The following is a 17870-nucleotide window of genomic DNA, read 5'->3' as shown; positions in this document are numbered from 1 at the left end:
GAAGTTATCCACGCATAATCCATGGAATGGAGCAGAGAGACAAAGATGTAAAAACATAAACAGGGTAATAAGACACAGAAAAAAGATAGCCTGACATTCATCCAACCAGAATTCTCAAAGAAAATAAAGAAAATCCATAAGAGGTTCTATTTGAAAAGGTAATGACTATGAATTTCTCTATAATTGCTCAAAGACATGAGTTCTCAGATTTAGGAAGCACCATGAAATCCAAACAACATACAAAACGAAAATCTACATCTAGAAAAGTCTATAAACTTATGAGAGATTAGAGACTGGGTTTTAATTCCTGATCAGCTAATTGTAAAACCTTGAACAAGCTGACACCTCTTTAAGCTTATTTCCTCAACTGTACTATCAGGATGACAATACCTCACTATGAGGGACGCCTGGGTGGCTCAGTTGTTAGGCGTCTGCCTTCGGCTCAAGTCATGATCCCAGGGTCCTGGGATCAAGCCCCGCATCAGGCTCCCTACTCGGTGGGAAACCTGCTTCTCCCTCTCCCGCTCCCCCTGCTTGTGTTCCCTCTCTCGCTATGTCTCTGTCAAATAAATAAATAAAATCTTAAAAAAAAAAAAGAGTAAATGAAAGAATTTAAGTAAAATATTTTCAATAGTACCTAACACACAGTAGACACACAAAAAATTATAGTTACCATGCTATAAAACACCCCAACTTGGTTGTGGCTGAGTTATTTTTCAAATACTTCAAACCCAACTTGTTTATAACAGAATTATTTTTCTCTGCCCTAAACTTGTTCCTTCTCCTATGTATTGCTTTCTATTTGTTAACAACAAAAAAATCTACCATTTCCCAAATAAGAAACATCGAGTTATCCTTCTTTACCACCAAAATCTGGTCAATTTCAAATTTCAATCTACTCTCTCCCTTTCACACCCCGTAGACTAGATTGCTAAAGCAGATTACCAATTTGGTTCTCATCCAAAGTGTGTACACTAAGATACACTCACCCCAAACTATCCTAATGCGTGTCATTTCTCTTCAACCTTCATAAATCTTTTCACAAGCACATAGCATTCCTAATTTGGTGACTGTTCCTACCCCCATGCTTTCAATAATGTTTATCCTCAGGGCGCCTGGGTGGCTCAGTCAGTTAAGCATCTGACTGTTGCTTTCAGCTCAGGTCATGATCTCAGGCTCATGAGATAGAGCCCCAGGTGAGGCTGCCCGCAGAGCGGGGAGCCTGCTTAAGATTCTCTCTCCCCCTCTGCCTCCACCCCTCCCCAACTGCACATGTGTGCATGCTCTTTCTCGCTCTCTAAAAAAAATTAATAATAATAATAATAATAATAATGTTTATCCTCTTATCCAAAAGCACTTCCCTTCACTTAATGAAATTCACTTCATGAATATCCCAACCTTACAATAGCTTCCCTTAACAATGTTTCAACTGAAGGCTGAGTTTTCTCCCATATCCCTTGATCCTCAGGGGCTGGAAATGGAATAGATGTCCTCCTTATTCCCCAATGCACTTTCAAACTGATTCTTCTTTGCTACTTCTAAAACCCAAGTTCCTTTGAAGGACCTGTCATTACCCTTTCCCCTTGTTGCTGACATTTTCTTAAGCTTCCACTTACTTCCCCTCACTTGGTAACAGTTTTCCTTTCTGCGATTCACTCTACTTTAGAATGTCCTGGTCAGGAGGTGACAAAGATGTTTATAATTATCTAACCTGGAACCTAACTCTGCTTACGTGTAATGAGAAGTATTCTCCCAGTTTTAACATACACTGAGTTTTCCAGGAATGCACCCAGGAAAATGTAATTTAAAGGAAGACTATATACTGTTTTTGTTCACAATTTTACAGAGAGTTGGTATTATTTGAAACAAACAAAAAATAACATGTGACCAATAGCAATGTTGTCTGGTATCTGAGCAACCAAAAGGATATACCTTTATCAATGTGTATCCATTGCAACTACACTCAGTGTAAATCTATGTATAGGTAGGAGCATCTGCTTACTTCCATATAACTTCCAGTAGATTCATACCCAACAATTTACATATTGAAATGCACATTATTTTATCATAAATTACTTTATTTCTTTGTATTACATTTAAAACATTATGTGTACATATATTTTTCTTTAATTAGATCTTGTAGATATTTTGTATGAATTTCATTAGTGGATTCCAAAATATCTGGTGTAAAAGGGGACACTAGGTCTGAAAGTTCAGAGCCACTGAATTAGTTATTCCTCTTATTCTTTATCATATGCAAATAAGTCTGGTCTGTTATTACACTAGCAGTTTTTATTCTATTATCCTGACCTCTCTAGCGAAAGAAACATCTTCAGTCGTCTTCTAACTTTATTTTGGCTTCTTCATTACACTTACAATAACTGAAGTCACCCAGTCACTGCAGTGGCTTATTTATTTACGTGCATTTTATTTGTCCCTGTCAGAATAAAGTAGGCTCTTTAAAGATGGGAATTCTGGCATGTCAATTCTGGCGCTCAAATACTTATTGACTGATACCACAACCTAAATCTAGCAAAGTACAAAGCACTTAGTATTCAGTAAATATCTACTGACTTACTCTTTACTCACTCAGTGCTTCTTTTCCTTTTCTCTACCTATCAGAACACCTATCTCATAAATGTTCACTAACAGGGCTTTTTCATGAGGATAAGAATTCTGTGAAAGCCTTTGTTTTGAAAAGAGGTTGGCAAATGGTAGTTCTTTTTGAATGTCTGAAAGAAGTAAGCAAGTAGTTCTTTCGAATATCTAACCACTCTGTGTCAAGGGTTAACACTCCCACATACTTCATCTACCTTTTCTTTTGAAGCTTCTCAGAGAATACTAGCAAGCAAGGCCACAAGTAAAGGCAGGAAGAATTTAAAAATAAATTCCCCTGAAACACTTTTTTTTTCATTTTTTAAGATTCAGGTACAGAACACATACATCAAGGTACAGAACACATACATCAAATGCAGCTATTAAAAAGAAGCAGTGTGGGGCACCTGGGTGTCTCAGTCAATTAAGCATCTGCCTTTGGCTCAGGTCATGGTCCCGGGGTCCTGGGATCGAGCCCTAGCTCGGGCTCCTTGCTCAGCGGGGCCTGCTTCTCCCTCTCCCTCTGCCGGCTGCTCCCCCAGCTTGTGCTCTCTCTCTCTGACAAATAAATAAAGAAAATCTTTAAAAATAAATAGATAGAAACAGTGTGAGAGTAAGGATTCCTACACTGAGTTAATCATCTGTAAAATGCAGTGAAGAAAGGAAATAATCATGTTTATTTTGAATAATAGAATAATTAAACCATGATTTATAATGATCCAATCCTGAAAACAAAAGAATTGGGGGTAATCTAAACATGGAATGAAGGTACTTAAACAGTCCTAGTATCTAATTATTTTTCTTCCTTCTTTGTTCACTGTTCAACTATATTTTGGGTTGCGCTTGCATGTATGTGTATATGTGCCAAATAAAACTGACATGAAATATCATCAATATCTCTAAATTATCCTTAAGAAGCTTAGTCCCTGGGGCACCTGGTGGCTCAGTTGTTGAGCGTCTGCCTTCGGCTCAGGTCATGGTCCCAGGGTCCTGAGATCAAGCCCCACCTCGGGCTCCCTGCTCAGCAGAAAGCCTGTTCTCCCTCTCCCACTCCCCCTGCTTGTGTTCCCTATCTCGCTGTGTCTCTCTCTGTCAAATAAATAAATAAAATCTTAAAAAAAAAAAAAAAGCAGCAGCTTAGCCCCTGGATAAATTCCTACCATAAAGACATATATTAGAACTAAGAGCCTGTGATTATAAAGCAGAGTAGCTATTAGATGAGAAATCATTCCAAGGGATCTTCTTCATGGATCCTTCATATATATCATGGTGCATATTCAGCCGGCCAAGAAAAACCAACAAGAAAACATTTCCTCACCTAGCTTTACACACATGTAGGTAGAAGAATCCTGTTATGATTGAGTTCATCTCAGATTCCCAAATGTTTTATAATTATTGACAAAAACTTCATAAACTTTTCATTTGCCCTTTGTGGATTAAGCAAGAGCTTTAATGGGTACTCTTAGTCCAGAAAATCAGAGAAAAATCCAAGGCTCTTCACCCTAAGTCTTCTTACTACTACTAAGATGTGAGTTTCATCTGTGTCTTCCCAATCACAGCAAAAGAAAATTTGAAATACTGAAACACAAGTAATATTATTCACACATCTATTCCTACCATTAGCATTTCAGATGGTAAGTCATTACAAAAGACCTCCCAAGAAACCACTAAAAAGGCTTTTCTAGCACCCCATCTCACCAAATTCAGAAGACATCAATCCTCTCCTAAAGTGCAAAATGTTTTCAAACTGGCAATCACAAGAAAATGTGAGCTCCATGCCAGCAATGGTTTGGTAAAACTAGTACCCCCAGTAAGCCACAATCATCTCAGAACAATATCTAACATTTTAGCAAGACCTTACTATATGCACGGTGGGCAGCATTCTCAGCACTTAACATGAACTATCTCATTTTAATGTTTATAACTCCATTCCCATATTACAGATGAAGAAGTTTGGCTACAGAAAGGTTAAATAATTTGCTGAACATCACCAGCTAGTAGACAGTGGGGTCAGATCCAAACCCTGGAAATATAACTTCAGAGCCTACACTTTTTTTTTTAAAGACTTATTTATTTAATTGAGAGAGAGAGAGAGCTGGGGGGAGGGGAGGGGCAGACAGAGAGGGAGGAAGAGAATCTCAAGCAGACTCCCCACTGAGCGCAGAGCCTGACACAGGGCTGGATCCCAGGACCCTGAGATCATGACCTGAAGCAAAATCAAGCGTTGGACGCTTAACCGACTGAGCCACCCAGGCACCCTATAGCCTACATTTTTATTACTAGATGCATCAACACAAAAATATGCAAGGGTATAAAGAAAGTCCACTTAGCAATTCTGCAAAACCTCTCCAGTTTTGACAATTATTAAATTTTACTACAGGTTTAAAAAAAAAAAAGTCTTTCTTGGTTATTTTTCTCAATACTAATTACTTCGTTAGAGCGTCAAGTTACATCCACCTAAATCATTTCAGTGACCTCTTAATTCCAAGCAATGATACTGAAAATACATAACCAAATCTCTATACCACTTCCTCCCTAAACCTCCAGCTCAAGTGAAAGTCATCTCAACAGATCCTGTTTGCACTGAGACCTTGAGATATATATTTCTTCAGCTACAGAATCTCACCTCATGTTTAGACAAAGCTGGGGCTGGCGGGGGGCATTCTTGACAGGAGAGTATGATCAACACAATTAAATGCTGAAGATAGGTAAAATGATGATTACTGAAAAGTACCCTTTAGGGTACCAGGAAAGGGCAGTAGTAGAGGCCAAGGGCAGAGAGCAGTGGATAAAGGAATGAAATGAGAAATAAGAAAGTGGAGACAATGAGAGGATAAGAGAGAACACTGAGCTGTAAAGGGTAAAACAGGCCTGGGAAATGGGAGCTTCTGGGGGCTACATTCCAAACAAGAGCCCAAATCTGTCTTCATATAAATCAGACACTTCCATTCCCCTAAAACATCAGTTCTACAACTTCTTGGCCTTAGAACCTCTTTATACTGTTAAAAATTACCGAGAACCCCAAAAAGTTTTTGTTATTGTGGGTTATTTCTACCAATTTTTACTATATTAGAAATTAAAATGCAAATTTTAAAATATTAATTCATTTAAATAATAAAAGCCCAATATGTGCCAATGTGCATAAAAATAACATTTCTGTGAAAATGTATTTTCCAAAACAAAACAAAAAGTAGTGAGAAGAGGTTTTATAATTTTGCAAATCCCTTAATTTCTAGCTTAATAGAAGACAGCTAGATTTGCATATCTGCCTCTCTTGCAATATAGCATTTTAATGGTGAAGTATACAAAGAATATCACAAGTTAGAAAGGGGAGAATTTTAAAAGCTTTTTCAAATAATTGTGGATATTCTTCTTTTAGACTATACCCAAATTCTGACAAGTGGTAGTTTCTTAAAGGTTATTTCATAAAAGTTAATAGCAATGTGGAATTGGAAACTATACCAATGAACTTTTTATACCCTGTTACATTAAATCTATTAATGTATCTTAGACTCTGAATAAATCTTTTACCAATATTTGATTCCATAACATCATGCATTGTCATATGGAAAATACTGAGTTATGCAAATCTTCTAGATACTGACCCACTTATTACACTATATCAAAAAAAGTACATTTGTTAATATCATTACTCATCCCATCAGAAAAGTCTGTAAATACTGTGAAGCTGTCTAGTTCATGCAGCAGATAATGTTTCCAAAACTCTAAAATTAACCAAAAACGTGATTTTATTATTAGCTATAAATATATCAGTTGTTTTCTTGAAATGACAGGTGCACTTCACTCATATTTCAGAAAATGAATGCCCAGTAGCCAAAATTGAATTTTACAAATACTGTTCCATGAAAATAAGCAGATAGTTCAGCTTGCAACTCAATCATACAAATGTTTTTCCTGAGACCATCATGTTTCCATATGCTTTATACGTATTTCCCATTTTGTCACACAGAACACTAAAAAGGTGTACAAAGGTCTGGATTTAATAAAATTAATAATTTTTGCTGCTCCATCAAGGACACTCTAAAGCAAAACTTTTTTTTTTTTTAACTGTTAGGATATGACAGAGTATGACGTGGTGTCCTCATGTGTTTAGTTCTAAGGGCAGGCAGTTTTATCCACCATGACTTTTATATCTTCTATGCAAATAACAGAGTAAAAAGTGAAAATAACATCTCAATTTCATTATGAAAATGGCTTTGACTTTGAAGACCTCCAAGGGTTTGAAGACCAGAGAACCACTGCCCTACAGCAACTGTTTCCAAACAAGACACTCCAAGACAGAGGTTTTTCCAACACAGGGTAAAAGGAAAAAAAAGACACTGTATTAGATCTTTTTTCCAAACCTAAACCTATTAAATATAAAAAAGCTGAATAAAAATTAAATTTTTATTTTTTTTAAGGATTTTATTTATTTATTTGAGAGAGAGAATGAGAGAGAGAGAGAGCACAAGAGGGGGGAAGATCAGAGGGAGAAGCAGACTCCCCGCTGAGCAGGGAGCCCGATGTGGGACTTGATCCCAGGACTCCAGGATCATGACCCGAGCCAAAGGCAGTCACTTAACCAACTGAGCCACCCAGGCACCCTAAAAATTAATTTTTTAAAAAATTAAAAATAAAATAATGAAAGCTAAATATAAAAGATGGCTTTTTAAAAAAATTGGAGCACCTGGCTGGCTCAGGCAGTGGAGCATGCAACTCTTAATCTAAGAGTTGTACGTTCAAGCCCCCACCTTGGGTGTAGAGATTACTTAAAAATAAAATCTTGGGGCACCTGGGTGGCTCAGTCAGTTAAGTGTCTGCCTTTGGTTGAGGTCATGATCCCAGGGTCCTGGGAATCTTTGCTCAGCAGGGAGCCTGCTTCTCCCTCTCTGCCTGCAGCTCCCTCTGCTTGGGCTCTCTCTGTCAAATAGATAAATAAAATCTTTAAAATAAATAAATCTTAAAAAAAAGACTGCTTTTTCAAATTATCTGATTTTTTGTATTAAAATATACTTTCTTTTATAAAATAAAAGAGGAAAGTAGATGGTAGTGTGAGAATTATACTAGTTTTTGACTTACTCTTATTTGGCAAAATGAAGGCTGGCCACACTGTGCTCATTCCCAACTTTTTTTTTTTTAAATAACATTTTATTTTATTTTTTAAAGATTTATTTATTTATTTATTTATTTTAGAGGGAGAGTGAAAGCACAAGCAGGGGAGGGGCAGAGGGACAGGAAGAGAATCTTAAGCAGACTCCCCAGTGAGCATGGAGCTTGACACAGGGCTTGATTCCACGATCCTGAGATCATGACCCTGAGCAGAAACCAAGTCGGATGCTTAACCGACTGAGCCACCCAGATGCCCCAATTCCCAACTTTTTAAAAAAACTCAGTTGTCCTCAGGTGCAATTGAGGGTCCTGAGTTTGAGCCCTAAGCTGGGGGTGGAGATTACTTAAAAATAAATAAATTAAATAAATAAATAAATAAATACCTCAAGTGCCCCAGTGTGCCCTTGATCAAACAACTAATGTGTTTTCTAGATGCTCTGAAGCCCTCCTACAAGTTCCATAACTAGTTCTCCAGGAAATAACTAAGAATATGCCACGGGGAAAATTCATTTCAGTCCATCAATAAGCCAAACCTTTAAAAGCAACAGCATCCACGTAGTCAAGCAGATTAGCCTATTTATATAAAACACATGCCACTAACAAGACCAGTTGTTAAGCGCCTTAAAAATCCCACTCCAAGAATGTCTTCAATTGCACAAACTTCACAATGGAAATATGTCAAATGGATAGATGTGACAATGTGTCTCATTTCCTCATAAGCAAAAAAAGAGCTTTAACTAGATGACCTTTAAATTCCCTTCCAGCTGACACTGGAATCTGTGTGATTCAAGGTTCCAGGTAGCTAACTGATAAATGTGTGGTCCCAGAGAAAGAGAAAAAGAACTAGAACTTATATCTTCAGAAAAAAAATCTCAAAAGTACCAAAAACCAAACAAAACAAAAAACCCAAGCCAACATAAACAATACACTAAATAGTAATCACATCAGAAGGCTGTTCCAGGATCAAAGTTTACTTCAGTTAACTAGTTCCACAGTCTTACTACACATGGGTAATTTGCACTGCAGTTTCAGGCTAACGTGGCAGAGGGAGGGGTTTGGGTGTGTGTTTTTCCAAATTAGATGTATTCTCCCTCCTCAAGTAAAGGATATGGGAAAAAAAATTGAGAGTTACAGAAAGGACAAGGAACCACACCTAATTTTATTTGGGTAGGGTGGGTGGAGGGAGACAGAATAATACCAATAAATACCAAAAATAAATAAAAAATTAAGCCTATAGTGAAATTTCAAAACGAAACACTACTGAATCAGGCTCAAACTGGAGAGAAGCAGACATTACAAAGTGGCAGAATTTGCTTAATTTTTGGCAACTATGCCCCAATGAATTATTTCCGAGGCAGGGTTCCACCCTCCGTAGCTAAGACAAGTTATTGCATCAGGCACCGGTGCGGAAGAAGCCCATTTGGTGTTTACTACTAGGTCACAGACACCCGGGTCCTATTCCAAGCTTTTGGCTTTGCCTGACTGGATGTGAGAATCCACTTGAGCTAATCATTTTCCTTGTCCTCTCTAAATTCTAATATTCATGCAGTGCCCTAGGTAAAGGAGGCCTGTATTAAATCACCAAGCTCTCTAGCCCATGAAACTTCCCTCCCTACCCCAAAATCAAATTTCAAAATGTTCCATACAGAGGATGGCTGACTTCACCCAGTAACTCAGGAACATTTCCAGTTTCCCAGGTTTACGATCTGAAAGCTCACTCACTCCAAATAGTCTTTTGGGAACCCAAAGAAGATGACAGGAGTGAGCGAAGGACGATGAGCGAAGGACAATGAACTCACATCATGATTAGAAAAAGAAGTTTAACACCTTTTCACATCCACGTTTCAACTTTTTATTTTCTCAGCCGATCATGTGGCTAACTAAGCACTGAATGAAGAAAGGTGTCAAGGAGGAAACACTATGTAAAGCATTCTGAAGATTTAAAAAAAGAGTCCTGCCGTAGTAAGACAGAACCGACAGCCTCGCCCCTGACCGGGGAAGAATTAGGAACCTCGCCACCCGGGTGGCACAAAGAACACCGCAGAGACTGGAAAACTGGAAGTTGAGGATACTGAGCTAGGCCAGGAGTAACCAAAGGACACAGATCCCAGCCCCGACGGAGAAAGGAGAGGCGCAGACATTAACAAGGACTGGGAAAGGAGAGCAGATCGCGAGGGGAGGGACGCAGGATGTCGGATGGGATCCGAGGGAGTCACCCAAGGAGAAGCTAGGACGCGGGTCCACGGCAAGGAAGGTGGCCGGCGCACGCGGGGACTGGAGTCCACAAAGTGGGGGAGGCGAGGAAGATACCAAGAAACCAAGGGCTTCCAGCGGATGAAGGAGAGGGGCAACCGGCGCGGTGGACGGGTGCCAGAGGAGGAGAGAGGATGACGGAGAGCAGACCAGGGGGAGGAGAGACCGGGGCCCCGGGGAGGCGCAGAATGCCAGTACCTGCTGGCGCACGGCAAGCCTGAGAGGGGCTAGCACCTCCTCAGCCCCGGAGCCGTCCATGCTGCTCCGGGAGGCGGCGGCGGGGAATGAGGTCTGGGCGCGGGCGCGCGCGCTGAGGGGCCGGCAGGGCGGGAGCGGAGGCCGGGCCGGGAGCCGGGAGGGCAGCGACAGCAGCAGCGCGGCGCGGGCGGTTCTAAGCAGCGCCGAGCGCAGAGAGTGCATGAGCCCGCGGGCCTGGGCGGTCCGGAGCGGGCGGCGGCGGAAGCGGCGCGCGCGGCCTGGCCGGGAGCATGATGAAATCGCCGCGTAAACGCCGCGGCGCGCGCGCAGCCGCACATTCCCCACCCCGCGACGCGGCGACCGGCAGATTCGACACAGAACCCGCAGTCCTTCGGAGAATCCAGACGGCTCGCTCCACCTAGGGCGCTTGGGAGGGCTGTGGGATCGCAGGTAACACCCCGCCAACAGACTTGCACAAAGATGAGCCGGGCCACCCCAGGGTGGACATTCCCGGACGCAGCCCCATCCGAGACCTGCAGACTGAGACGCACAAGGACCGTCAAAGCGTAGGCTTTGGGCACTGACACTCGGGCTCACCCACGGAAATACACACTTCTGTTTGTGTTCGTGCGCCCCGGGGCCTTAAAGGCTCATATCCCATCAACTCAGGGACGTAGCCTCAGTGTTGCTCAAGCTCTCATGCTCCTCGTATGAAGACACAAAAGAGGTTAATGATTTGCCCATCTTAACACACCCATGCCTTACGGACTTCAAGAAAATAGCTGGGGAAAGGCGGAGGAGAGGTGAGGGTGTTTTTTGAAAAGGTGAGTTCTGAGCAACCTTTGAGGGCGGGCAGGATTTGCACCAGCGGACATGAGGAAAGGCAAGAGGCAAAGAGAGGAGAAAAGACTAGGAAAAAAGATAATGCAGGGGAGTGGAGCTGAGACTCCAGGTGCCCGCGATTCCCTCCTGTGTGGCCTTGCCCCAGAGGACCTGCCCTCTTGTGCTTGGGGCCCCGCTGACTACCCTCCAGAGATGACTTCCTCCCTCCTTTCTGCCCCAAAGGTGGGTTGGCAGGCAAAGCTGGATTCCCTTTCCAGAGAGAGAATAGAAAAATAAAGTGTTGGTTATAGAAATAGCATTGCGCACACCCACCAGAATGTCTAAAATTAAAATGATGGAAAATGGCAAGTGAGACTCTGGGACTGTCTGTCCCACACAGCTGCATTAAAGAACTGTTTGATGGCATCTATTAGAGCCAACCATACACACCTTCCCTGTGATCACCCCAGGAGCTTGGGAGAGTAGACAGGCTCACCAGAATGAAGTTGCCTTTCCCAGTACTACGGAAGTCCATATTCTCTTCCTGTTCCAATTTGTGGTTCTGGAGAAGTACTGACAGTTGAGCATAAGCAGGGCAGGTGCAGAAGAACTGTCTGCAGTATTAAACCGTTTGTGTTTTTAAAACTTTTATTTCAAGATTTGACATTAATCGCCATCTTTATTTGGCTTCATTTTAATAGGTACTTTTGAATTTAATATTTTTAAAGATAAAAACAGTTTTAATGTTCACATATACTCTTGTTTACATTATTATTAAAACATATTCAAATTCTGTATATTTTGAATATACTTCTATATGTATTTTCAATTCTTTAAATCAATAATGTCTCATCGATATTCCCATGAGGACAGTCCCAGCTCTAGTCTCCAAATCTGTTTTCCCCCCTCCAGTTCATCCTCCCTACTGCTACCTCAGTGATTATTTCTAAAAGGCAAAGCTGTGCATTTTGCTTCTCTGCTCAGGACACTTCAATAGGTCCACATGGCCCTTAGCAGAATTTCCTAAGTGGTTTCCCTTGGGAAACTACATCTACAAGACAATAATAATAGATTATATTCATTGAGGGCATACTATGTACAAGTTAGCATTCCAATTTATCTCCTGTAAATTTATTCACAATCCAATAAGATAGACTCTTCAATAATTCCCATTTTATAGGTTCAAGATTCAGAGCGCTGAGATCTAAATAACTTGGCCATGGTCACACAGCTACAGAATAGAGGACCAGAATGTGAGCTGGGGGCAGAGGCAGGTTTAACGTATAACTTAATGAAGCTCAGTTTCTCTCTCTTTTTTTTTTTCTTTAGCTCATTTGTTTTGTTTCTTAAATTCCAAATATGAGTGAGATCATGTGGTATTTGTCTTTCTCTGACAGATTTATTTTACTTACCATTATGCTCTCTAGCTCCATCCATGTTGTTGTAAATGGGAAGATTTCATTCTTTTTTTTATAGCTGAATACTATTCCATTGTAGATATATCCTTCACATCTTTATCCATTCATCTATCGATGGATACTTGGGCTGCTTGCATAATTTGGCTATTGTAAATAATGCTGCAATAAACATAGGAGTGGGGCACCTGGGTGGCTTAGTCGGTTAAGCATCTGCCTTCGACTCAGCTCATGATCCCAGGGTCCTGGGATCGTGTCCCACATTAGGCTACCTGCTCAGCGGGGAGTCTGCTTCTCCCTCTCCCCATGCCCCTCCCCGCCCCCGGCTCATGCTCTCTCTCTGTCTCAAATAAATAAATAAATCTTTTAAAAAAAATAAACATAGGGGTGCATGTATCCCTTTGTATCAGTGTTTTTGTATTTTGGGGGTAAATACCCAATAGTGTGATTACTGGCTGGTAAGGTAGTTCCATTTTTAATTTTTTGAGGAAGCTCCATCCTGTTTTCCACAGTGGCTACACTGGTTTGCATTCCCACCAACAGTACAAGAGGGTTCCTTTTTCTCCACATCCTCATCAACACTTGTTTTTTTCTTGTATTTTTTATTTTAGCCGTTCTAACAGGTGTGAGATGATAGCGCACTGTGGTTTTGATTTGTATTTCCCTGATGTTGAGTGATGTTGAGCATCTTTCCTTGTGTCTGTTGGCCATGTGTATGTCTTCTGCCGATTTTTTAATTGAATTATTTGGTTTTTAGGTATTGAGTTGTATCAGTTCTTTATATGTTTTGAATACTAACCCTCTATCAGATATGTCATTTGCGAATATCTTCTCCCATTCAGTAGGTTGCCTTTTAGTTTTGTTGATTGTTTCCTTTGCTGTGCAGAAACTTTTTATTTTGATGTAGTCTCAATAGTTTATTTTTGCATTTATTTCCTTTGCCTCAGGACACATATCTAGAAAAATGTTGCTACAGACAATTTCAGAGAGATTACTACCTGTGCTCTTCTAGGATTTTTATGGTTTTAGGTCTCACATTTAGGTCTTTAATCCATTTTGAGTTTATTTTTGTGCATGATGAAAGAAAGTCATCTAGTTTCATTCTTTTGCATCTAGCTGTCCAGTTTTCCCAATACCATTTGTTGAAGAGACTGTCTTTTTTCCCTTTGGATATTCATTTCTTCTCTATCAAAGATGAATTGACCATATCATTGTGGGTTTATTTCTGGATTTTCTGTTCTACTCCATTGATCTGTGTGTTTATTTTTATGCCAGGACCATACTGTTTTGATTATTACCACTTTGTAATATAATGTGAAGTCTGGAATTGTGATGCCTCCAGCTTTGCTTTTCTTTTTCAAGATTGCCTTGGCTATTGGGGGTCTTTTATGGTTCTATACAAATTTTAGGATTGCTTATTCTATTCTGTGAAAAATGATATTTTAATAGGTATGCATTAAATGTGTCTATTGCTCTGGGTAGTATGGACATTTTAACAATATTTGTTCTTCCAACCCATGAACATAGGATGTCATTCCATTTCTTTGCATTGTCTTGAATTTCTTTCATCAGTGTTTTATAGTTTTTTCTGTGTTTTTTGGTTTTTTGTTTTGTTTTGTTTAGGTCTTTCACCTCTTTGGTTAAGTTTATTCCCAGTATTTTGTTGTTTTTCGTGCAATTGTAAATGAGATTGTTTTCTTTTTTTTTTTTTAAGATTTTACTTATTTATTTGAGAGAGAGTGAGAGAGCACAAGTAGAGGGGGAAGGGTAGAGGGAGAAGCAGGCTCCCCACTGAGCAGGGAGCCCGATGCGGGGCTCAATCCCAGGACCCTGGGATCATGACCTGAGCCAAAGGTAGATGCTTAACCGACTGAGCCACCTAGGCGCCCTATTTTTTTTAGTTTCTGTATTATTTGTTTTTGTTCTATTGTTTATTATTTCCTTCCTTTTGCTGGGTTTGGGTTTTGTTTGTTGTTGTTCCCTAAGACTATTCTTAGTTTGCATGATTTTCTTTCCTCTCCTTTGCTCAGCTTGGTTACTTTCCATAACTCTGTCTTCCAGTTCGTTAATTCATTCCTCTACTTCTAGCCTGCTACTTATTCCATCAAGTGTATTTCTTATTTCATTTATTATGTTCTTGATCTCTGGTTCTTTTTTTTATCTCTGTGTTAAGGGTTTCACTGATGTTCCCCACTCTTTTCTCAAGTCCAGTGAGTATCTTTATGATCATTACTTTAAAATCTTTATCAGGCATATTACTTATATCCATTTCACTTTGGTCTCTTGCTGTGGTTTGCTCCTGTTCTTTCATCTGGGAGATATTTCTCTGTCTCCTCATTTTGTCTGATTTTTGTGTGTGTTTCTTTGTGTTAGGAAAGTCAGCTACTTTTCTTGCTTTTAACAATAACAGCATTATGAAGAAGAGGTCCTATAGTGCCCTGCAGTGTAGTGTTCCCTGTTCCTCACGGCCTGGCACTTCAGGGATTATCTCCTATGTGTGTTGCCTTCACTCTGCTGTTGAGTCTTGGCCTAATTTTCCTTCAATCTAGTTGTTTGCAGAGGCTCTCTTTGCCTATTTGTGGGCAGTGTTTGGTCCCCAGCAGGAGTGGGAGGCATTTTAACAAGGTGTGGGTTGGTCTGCTTGTGAAACAAGGCATACTCCCACTGCCACTGGAACTGAGGTCCTGCAAAATGCACAAGTCCAAGAGATGTTGTGGTGTTGGCAGGATTTGCACAGGTTTTCTGTGGGAGGGTCCTGCAGTGCCAGAACTGAAGTGAGCATGGCTGGAAGTGAATGGACCCTTGAAGCGTGGAGGGCGAGGCTTGGTGCAAAGTATAGAGTTTTGTTGAGGTGCTGCTTCCTGCAGGTGGCCCATGTTTATGCTGAGCTGCATGGGAGGGAAATAATGCCTGTCAGCTCCTTTGTTCCTAGAGGGCTCTCCCTGGGTGATCCCTGTCTCTCTGAGCCACACTCTGAGATGAGCAAATCACTCTCCCTCTCGTCTGCCCCTGACATTTGTCAGACTGCTGGGTCTTTGCTGTATCTACATAGACTGTTTGTCCTGCTATGTCTTTAAGGATAAGTATTCCACTTCCTAAACCCTTCCAGGCTCTCCCAGAGCTGAGCCTGCAGATTTTTAGTATCCTAGGCTTTAAATCCTGCTGGTTGTAAGAACTCATGAAACTGACCCCTCTGGCTTTCAAAGGCAAATATTATGAGGATTCATCCTCCCTGTTTATGAGCTCTCTGGTGTGATAGTCTGTTTTCTGCCCTTCTCCGTGCCACCAGCTTCCTCCCCACCACAGATGGCTGTGGTCCATTTTGCTCCCAGACTGTGTCTTCACCCTTCCTACCTTCTTTGATGTGGCCTCTTCTCAACCTTCAGTTGTTCTACCAGTCTTCAGATTGTTTTGGGGGTTATTTACACTGCTGTGAGTATTATCTAGTTGTGGGCATGGGACAGGACAAGCTTAAGGTCCTCCTATTCCACCATCTTCCCCAACACCAATTGTTAAAAGGAAAAAAGCTCACAATATTTATTTCACCATTGATCAAGTATGGTGCCTTTGTTGAAAATAAATTGACTATGTAAGTGTAAGGCTATTTCTCTGATCCCTATTCTGTTCTAGTGATCCATCTGTCTATCAACCTTTATGTCACTATCACACTTTTTTGATTACTGTTGCTTTAGAGTAAGTCTTGAAGTCAGATAATGTACATTTTCTACCTTCCCTTCTTTTTCAAAATTGTTTTTTACTATTCCAGGTCCTTTCCATTTCTGTGTAAATTTTAGAATTGACTTGTCAGTTGAAAAAAATACCTGCTGGGATTGTAAATCCATAGGTCAGTTTCGGGGGAATTGACAACAATATAGGCTTTGGATGTCTTTTGTTAAATTTATTTTTAAGTATTTTACTTGTTAACTCTGAGTGTTATTTTGTTTTCCAATGGTTTGTTGCTAATGTGTAGAAATATAATTGATTTTGTGTAGTGATCTTTCATTTACTAATTTTAGTAGTTGAATTTTTGGTGTTTTTTTTTTTGGTAGATTCCTTGGGATTTTCTACATTAATAATCATCTCATTTGTATAAAGAATCTGTTTTACTTCTTCCTTTCCAATATTTATTTATTTATTTATTTTTTTGCTTGCCTAGCCATATAGTCTAGGTCATCTTGTACAATATTGAATAGAAGTGGTGAGGATGAACATCTTCCCTTTGTTCCTGATCTTAAAAGCAAAGTGTTCAATGTTTCTTTAAGTAAGTATCATGTTAGATGTAGAATTTTTAGCAGATGCCTTTATTATATTAATGAAGTTCCTGCTATTCCTAGTTTGCTTAAGATTTTGTCATGGATAAGTACTGAATTCTATAAAATGCTCTTTATGCATTTACTGAGATGACTATAGGGTGTTTCTCCTTGATTCTCTTAATAATACTGATCTACATTGTTGAATTTTTCAAATTTTATATCAACCTTCCATTGCCAGGAGAAATCCCACTTGGTTTTATCTTCCTTACGTTTTGTTGGATTTGATCTGCTAATATGTTGATAAAGATATTTGCCTCTATGTTCATGAGCAATATTAGCCTATAATTTTCTTCTTGAAATATTTTTGTAAAGTCTTTCTATCAAGGTTATGTTGGCTTTATGAAATGATTTGGGAAGAGTTTCTCTTCTGTTTCCTGAAATACCTGTCTCTGTAAGATGGGTATTATTTCTTCCATAACCATCTGGTAGAGTTCACCAGTGAATTTGTGAATAAGTCCTTTCATAGAAATGAAGCCATCCATGTCTTCTATTTTCTCTTTTGTCTTTTTTTGGTAAGTTTTGTTTTTCAAGAAATCTGGCTATTTCATATAAATCATCAGATTTATTGGCATAAAATTGCTCATAACATTCCAATATTATTCTTTAAATACATGTAAGGTCTGGAGAAAAATCCCCTATTTCATACCTGAAATCAGTAATTAGATTTTTTTTTCTCTTCCTCTTTTTTTTCTTTGTCAGTCTTGCTAAATGTTTACCAATTTATCAATTTTTCAAACATCTAACTTTTGGCTTTGTTAATGTTCTCTCTTGTTTTGTCCATGTTCTATTCCATTGATTTCTACTTTATAATTTTTTCCTTCTACTTAATTTGGGTTTAAATTGCCCTTCTTTCTCTAGTTTCTCAAGGTAGGAACTTAGATAATTTATTGTAAGCCTTTTTTCTTTTCTAAAACAAACATTTAAAATTATAGATTTGCCTCTAAGTTCTGCTTTAGTTGAATTCCAAAATTTTGGATACATCGTGTTTTCATTTTCATATAGTTTAAAATGCTTTCTAATTCCCCGATTCCCCATATGATTTCTTCTTTGACCTATTAGTTACCAAGAAGAGTGTTGTTTAGGGGCGCCTTGGGTGTCTCAGTCAGTTAAGTGTCTGCCTTCGGCTCAGGTCATGATCCCAGGATCCTGGGATCCTGGGATGGAG

The 17870-nt window shown here is 39.7% G+C and overlaps 1 protein-coding gene and 1 long non-coding RNA gene across 4 annotated transcripts in view; one reads left to right on the top strand and one right to left on the bottom strand.

Annotated features, from left to right (window-relative positions):
• Positions 1-10426, bottom strand: part of GARS1 (glycyl-tRNA synthetase 1) — a 45881-nt gene extending 35455 nt beyond the window's left edge. The window contains exon 1 of one of the 2 annotated variants that reach the window (XM_073899032.1): positions 10156-10426. In XM_073899032.1, the coding sequence (XP_073755133.1) occupies positions 10156-10377 (222 nt within the window). In that variant the 5' untranslated portion in view covers positions 10378-10426. Of the gene's footprint in view, positions 1-3002; positions 3022-10155 lie in introns of those variants that run through there. The other variant, XM_073899033.1, reaches the window with a different exon arrangement.
• Positions 10427-10491: 65 nt separating this feature from the next.
• Positions 10492-17870, top strand: part of LOC141373882 (uncharacterized) — a 38190-nt gene continuing 30811 nt past the window's right edge. For both annotated transcript variants that reach the window (XR_012380273.1, XR_012380272.1), the window contains exon 1: positions 10492-10979. This is a non-coding gene — a long non-coding RNA (uncharacterized lncRNA). The remainder of the gene's footprint in view (positions 10980-17870) is intronic.

Source organism: Callorhinus ursinus, unplaced genomic scaffold (genome assembly GCF_003265705.2).
Source record: "Callorhinus ursinus isolate GAN/ISIS: 27379988/994484 unplaced genomic scaffold, GSC_fseal_2.0 scaffold12, whole genome shotgun sequence".
Lineage (NCBI taxonomy): Eukaryota > Metazoa > Chordata > Mammalia > Carnivora > Otariidae > Callorhinus > Callorhinus ursinus.
The sequence above is the reverse complement of the archived record's forward strand: the minus strand, read 5'-3'. Positions and strand labels throughout refer to the sequence as shown.